Source organism: Nylanderia fulva, unplaced genomic scaffold (assembly GCF_048542155.1).
Source record: "Nylanderia fulva isolate GAGA-0341 unplaced genomic scaffold, ASM4854215v1 Scaffold167, whole genome shotgun sequence".
Classification (NCBI taxonomy): Eukaryota; Metazoa; Arthropoda; class Insecta; order Hymenoptera; family Formicidae; genus Nylanderia; species Nylanderia fulva.
Window position 1 is genome coordinate 81666 of NW_028189912.1, and position 6408 is coordinate 88073.

At 32.6% G+C, this 6408-nt stretch overlaps 1 protein-coding gene across 1 annotated transcript; it reads right to left on the reverse strand.

Annotated features, from left to right (window-relative positions):
• Positions 1-1096: 1096 nt before the first annotated feature.
• On the reverse strand, positions 1097-3459 carry LOC146723798 (uncharacterized). Its single transcript, XM_085481026.1, has 6 exons — positions 2691-3459; positions 2555-2617; positions 2328-2466; positions 2074-2248; positions 1335-1513; positions 1097-1204 (listed from the first exon to the last, which is right to left on the reverse strand). The coding sequence occupies exons 1-6, from the start codon at positions 3383-3385 to the stop codon at positions 1097-1099; spliced, it is 1359 nt and encodes a 452-aa protein (XP_085337152.1). The 5' UTR covers positions 3386-3459.
• Positions 3460-6408: the final 2949 nt, after the last annotated feature.

Below are 6408 nucleotides of genomic sequence, written 5' to 3' on the forward strand. Positions count from 1 at the left end.
TATTGACTTGGTCACACCAAGAAGTAATTTTTAAAAAATTTGTGTACGTATTTGTGATTATGTGTGCAATTCGTGTAAATAAACCTTTAATTTGTATGCAATTTTTACGAAATTAGTACCAAAATGTTGCAAATTTTTGCAATCACAAACATGTACACAAATTTTTTTAAAATTACTTATTGGTGTGACCAAGTCAATAAATGCGTATGCACATGGGTGCATGGGTGCGTGGGTGGATAAATAGGATAATAAAAATTTATTAAAATCATAGTAGCCATCCCCAACAAAATTTGAGTACAAATTTCGAAAAAGTCTGTGAATAAATGTGTGAATGCGTGGGTGAATGCATGGGTGGGATAAAACTTTAAAAAACCACACAGCAGCTTTCTCAAAAAAATTTGCAACATTTTTGTACCAATTTCGTAAAAATTGGTCCATAAATGTGCACGCGCGTGGGTGAATGCGTGGGTGGAGGTGTAACAATTGAAAAAACCACATCGTCGTCATCTTCAAAAAATTTGCAACATTTTGGTACCAATTTAAAAAAAATCGGTTCATAAATATACGATTGCGTGGGTGGGTGCGTGGGTGGAGGCGTAAACTTAAAAAAATAAAACACCAGTTTTCTCAGAAAAATTTGCAACATTTTGGTACTAATTTCGTGAAAATTGGTCCATAAATGCGCATGCGCGTGGGTGGATGCGTGGGTGGAGGTGTTACACTTGAAAAAACCGTATCGTCGCTATCTCCAAAAATTTTGCAACATTTTGATACCATGTGTTCAGAAATATTGCAAAAAAAGATTTTTTTCGCAAAAACATACCCTCCTCTGAGGAAAAAAAATAAAAATAAAAAAATTAAAAAAAAAACCCCACAGCAGCCACCCCCGAAAAATTTGCAACATTTTGGTACCAATTTCGAGAAAATCGGTCCACAAATGCGGAAGTAGTTCGCGTACAGACAGACAGACAGACAGACGGTGCTTATATATATAGATGAATTGTAAAATTCTTAAATTAATGAAATTTTGAAAATATAAATATTTTTACCAGAGAGCGTCCTCCGTATCTTCAATCTCCTCAGTTTCCTCCGTGTGTTAAGTCTCTGTTAGTTCATCGTTGCCACCAAGTGAATCGTTCTCTAAGTTTTCGTCATCATCGATCTCCTGCTCAGTCTCCACGATATCTTCAAATTCTGTAGTTTTCTGTAATCATAAAGTTTATTCTTTTTAGAACTAGTTGCACTGGTTCAAAGTTTATCTTTTTTTCTTTACATTGGAAGAATTATCAACTAAAAAAAATAAAAAAGTAAAAGTAAAAATAAGAAACACAGACCTCATCTTCGTTGTCTATTCGGCGGCGTCGATTTGGTGGGACGTCCTCCTCATTTTCTTGGCGTCGTTTCTTATTGTAACGCCATTTTCTGGTTTTAAGACTTTTTAAAGCCTTTTCCAGGGCGTCATAAAATTCGACGTTGTTGGGATTAATAAAATATTTGTTTGAGTTCATGGCATCTGAAAAAATATAGACAAAAAACACTTTAGTTTTGTATTCAATGACCCCCTCCCCCGCGTATTAATAAAAATTAACTTGATAAATACTTCAATTTTTTGGAGCAAATTCTTAAAGTTATACATATGATTATTACAATCATATATCTTTCAGAATTTGCTTTAAAAAATTGAAGTATAAGGTCATGATCATTTTTATTTTTACGACCCATAATAATTACATTTACGTCATCTTTAATCAAATTTAATAACATCCTAGTTGTTTTAATGCGTCATCTACAATAGGATTTTAAGATTTAAAATTTAAGAAATTAACCAATTGCAATTGACTTTAGAGAAGAATAATGAATATTAGTCAATTTTTTAAATCTTAAATTTCTTTCTTAAAGTCCCATTGTAGACGACATATAAGGTTGGTCAATGACAGCTGTTTTATTTTTTAGAAGAATGACTGTGATTAGCCTACTTCAAAACGGAAGTTACTAAATTCAATTAAGTTTGACGTGTAAACGTAATTAATGTAGGACACATGCACATCATACACTGACAGTATTTTTACAAACCTTGACATGCCTGAGCGAAGCGACTGTCCCGCAATTTACAGCCCCCTCGTTGTCCACTTTTTCCATTTAGAGTGAGGTGTGATGAAACCTCCTCGTCTTCTGGAAATACGCTGCGAAAATATTCCGCGGCGCAATCTATTGGATTGGCTCGTCCAAGATAAATGAAGTATCCCACCTAATACAAAATTTTTGATAAAGTGAAAAATTACTATTTATATTTGTGTTAGAAAATATATTTCAAAATATATCCTTACCAAATCATTATAAATTTCTTCGTCAACTTCTTCGAAGGCCAAGAAATCATCCACAGTTTTAAATGAGACCTCCTGTGGCTTTGTTGGTCTCTTTATTGTAGATTCTTTTAATAATCTTTTTATAGTTTTTGCATTTTCACTGTAAAAAAATAAAATTATGTAATTAATGTATTTATAAGTATTCAGTTTTGCTTGCTATTCTTTAATAAAATCATTAATATACTTACTCGGTTTTATTTTCTATAGAAATTTGTCGTTCTTCCATTCGACGTAGTTGATCCATAATGATTCTAAAATGAAATTTAATGCCTTTATTCGTGCACATAAATGACTATTTTTATTGTAATTATTTTTAAAACTTACTTTAGAAACTGCATTATTTCCTTTTCTTTTATCAATTCTTCTCTATGTGTGGACAGGCGATGGCTGCGTACATCATGAACAAATGATCCTGATTGTGTTTGTTTCCTGTTTATTTGTTGTGATAGTGGTTTGAATGATGATTGGATGTTTTGCGTGAATGATTGTATAGATGCTGATGAAGACGAGCGTGACAATGTTTGTTTACTGTTTGTTTGTTGTGATAGTGGTTTGAATGATGGCTCGACTTTTTGCGTGAATGATTGTATAGATGCTGATGAAGACGAGCGTGATAATGTTTGTTTGCGTTGTACTGGTGTAATGTCTTGTGCGGATAATTGAGTGGTTACTGAAGGTGAATGTGATACAATGGATCTATGTTGTAATGGTGCTGATGGAGGAGGCATGTGTTTATTTGAGTGTTGTGATGAGAATGATGGTGATGGAACATGCAAGGATGATGATACTGGAGATTGTGAATGATACTTGGATGATGCTGAGGCTGCTTGTTTTTGTGTATTTTTGTGAAGTGTAGTTATGTTAGGTTTGTGTATGTGTTTTGTGCGGTATTTTTCGATGTCCTTGTTTAATAATTGCAATGCAGACGCTGTCTTCCCTTCGGTGTTCATACCTTTTCCTCTTCCTCGTCCTCGCTCTTGACTCATCTTTAAAAAAACTCTCCGCACATGTTCTTCCATAATTAATGCATTACGTTACATTCATTGATCGTAAATTTAAACCCGCATATAAACTTGAATCGACAAGAAAAATCGTAAAACTATGTTCTGTTTTTGTTTGTACGTTGTAGTAAGAGTTTTTTTTGGTTTAAAAAGGCCTGAAAAACCCCCTCTGAATTAAATATATTTCTAATTTCCAATGATTTTCCAACCTAGTATGTAGAAAAGCAATACCCAACTAGAATAGGACTTAAGCCGGAAAACTTTTTTGATTCATTCAAATCTATTATAATAAAAATTTGATAAAAAAATCGAAAGACCATGATATGACAATGACAAAAAAAAATCATAAAAACTTCAAAAATTCAAAACCTTTTTTAAACCCTAAATAAAATTAGCGAAAAAGCTCTAACAAGCAAATCTTTAATTTTTTTAAAATTATTTTATTTCCCCATCCTTTACTGATAGACGAAATTTTCCTGGGGTTTTTTAAATCTGAAAAAAGGGGACTATTTTTAAAGGGGGGAAAATTAAAAAAGGGGGGCCCCCCCCAAGGGCTACCCGGAAAAAAATGACTTTTTTTTTGATCATTCACAATTTTTTTTGGATTTTTAAATTTTTATTTCGCCCCCCTTTTCAACTTTTCAAAAGTTGGGGTTTTTTTCGGCCCGCTTTTCGGAAAAAAATAAAAATTTTTTTTGATGGAAAAAAAAAAATTTTTTTAAAGAACCAAAAAAACTAACGTTTTTTTTACGGGTTTTTTAAAAAGGCCCCAAAAAAGTAAATTTTTTAAAAAATTTTTGGGCCATAAAAAACTTTTGCTCTATTTACAAAAAATTTTTAAAAATGGTTTAAACAAAAAAAAAAACGGTCCCCTTTTTAAAGGGAAAAAAAAACCCCAAAAAAAGGAAATTTTGGGGGAAAAATTAAAAAAAAAAAAAGTTTGTATTTTTGTAGGATTTTTAAGGCCGGAATAAATAACGGGGGGGGAAATTTTGAAAAGGGGAAAGAATTTTTTCCCGGGCCCCCTTAAAAACCCCCCATATTTTTTTTTAATTTTTTTTTTTGTGAAAATTTCCCCTTTGGGGGTGGAAATTTGCAAAATTTTTTTTAACGTCGGCCCCCAAAATTTTAAGTTTTCTGCAAAAGTTTTAAAGTTGGGGTTTTTTTTTCCCCGCGAAAAACTAATTTTAAAAAATTTGGGGGGAAAAAACCCCCCCCCCAAAAACCCCCCCTGTTTTAACCCCCCCCCAAACCCCTTTTTAAAATTCCCCTTCCCCCCCCCCCCAAAAAAAAGCAAAAAAAGGGCCCCTTTTGGAACCCCCCCAAAAAATTTGTTTAAAAAAAAGTTCTCCCCAATGTTATTTCGGGGGTTTTTGTCCGGGGGGGGGCCCCCCGTGAATTTTTACGATAACTACCAAAATTTTTGACGAATTTAATTTCCCCCCCCTCCAAAATTTTAACACGGAAAAAGACACCGTGACCTTTAGGGGCCAAAAAAAAAACTTTGCGCAGGGAATTTTTGGGGGTGAAAAAACTTAATTTAAATTTTTTAGTTGATTCGGAAAACAATTTCCCCTACATTTTTTAAAACCCTTTTTTAAATTCTTTTTCCCAAAAAATTTTTAAATTTTAAATTTTTTTCCCCTATTTTTGGGGTTTTTTTTTACCCGCCAAAAACCTACCAAATTTTTAAGGGTTTTTTTTTTTGGGGAAAATTTTTTTAAATTTAAATTTTTTTCCCCCCAATTTTTAATTTTTTCCCCCCCCCTCTTTTAAGTCGCACCAAAAGTACAAAAACTACATTAAAGGTCAATAGAAACAGAAAAAGGAGAAGTTTTCTCAAAAATGGGAAAAAAATTTCCCGCCCCAAAAACCCCCCAAAGAAAGAAAAATTTACCTCCTTCCCAAAGTTTAAAAAAAGATTTTTTGATCCTGGGGGTTTTTTTTAAAAAAATTCTACCCAAACTTTTTTGGGAATGTGGGGGGAAAAAGGGGATTTTTTCGAACTACCTGTAAAACCCCCATTTCTTTTTCCCTGAACCCAAAATTTCAAGTAAAAAAAACTTCAGCAAAACTTCTTTAAAAAAATTTTCCCCCATATTTTTAGGCTAAAAATAAACTAATGATTTTTACTATCGAAGTAAAATTTTGGGGGGGATCTGAAGAAATTTTTTCCTAAAAAAAAAAAAATCATCAAGATGCTTTGAAAAAAAGGCCCCAAAAATTTCCCCCTTTCCCGGGGGGGGGCTAGGGGCCCCAAAAATTTGGGGGTTTCAAAAAAAATTGAATCACTTAGACTGGCAAGCTTTTAAAAATTTTCCGTAGAAAAATTTTTTTTTTCGCCCTCCTTTCTAATTTTTCTAAACGACGACGATTTTTTAAGATAATAAAAAGAAAAAACTTCGACTGCGCCTTTTTGTAAACAAACCATTTAAATAAAATATAAAAAAAAAAAAAAAAAAAGGGGAAAAAAAAGAAAAAAAAAAATGAAAAAAAAAGAAAAAAAAAATTTAAAAAAGAAAAAAAAAAAAAATTTTTTAAAACTTAAAAAATTTAAAAAAAAAATGTAACCCCTTTTTAAAAAAAAAATAATTTTAAAATAAAAAAATTACCCCCCCTCGGGCCCTTATTTAAATTGGGGGGTAATATCTCAGCCAGCCCCCTAAAAACCTTTAATTTAAAAAAAAAAAAAAATAGTGTAGGATTGTATAAAATGATTGGGAAAAAAAACAATTTAAGAAAAAAAAAAACCCAAATTTTTGGGTTGGGGGTAAAAGTTTTTTTTGGGGGCCCCCGGCTTGGGTAGGGGAAAAATTTAAAAAATTTTTCCCCAAAAATTAAAAAAAATATTAAAATAATAGAGAGGGTTTTAAAAGGGCCCCCCCGGGAAAGGGGGAAAAAAGGTTGTTAATCGTGGGGAAGGGGAAAAAAGGGGAAAAAAGAAGTGAAAGATGGGGGGGAAAAAGGGGAAAAAAAGAGGGAAAAAAAAAGGGGGGGGGTTTTTTTTGGGGAAAAAGGGGGGAAAGAAGGATAAATGGAGG

Excerpts from the sequence above, each read along its gene's own strand:
- LOC146723798 (XM_085481026.1), bottom strand. The coding sequence starts at position 3,385 with ATGGAAGAACATGTGCGGAGAGTTTTTTTAAAGATGAGTCAAGAGCGA. Across the intron at positions 2,467-2,554 it reads TCTATAGAAAATAAAACCGA|TGAAAATGCAAAAACTATAA; the intron begins GTAAGTATATTA and ends ATTTTTTTACAG. Across the intron at positions 2,249-2,327 it reads AAGAAATTTATAATGATTTG|GTGGGATACTTCATTTATCT; the intron begins GTAAGGATATAT and ends ATTTTGTATTAG.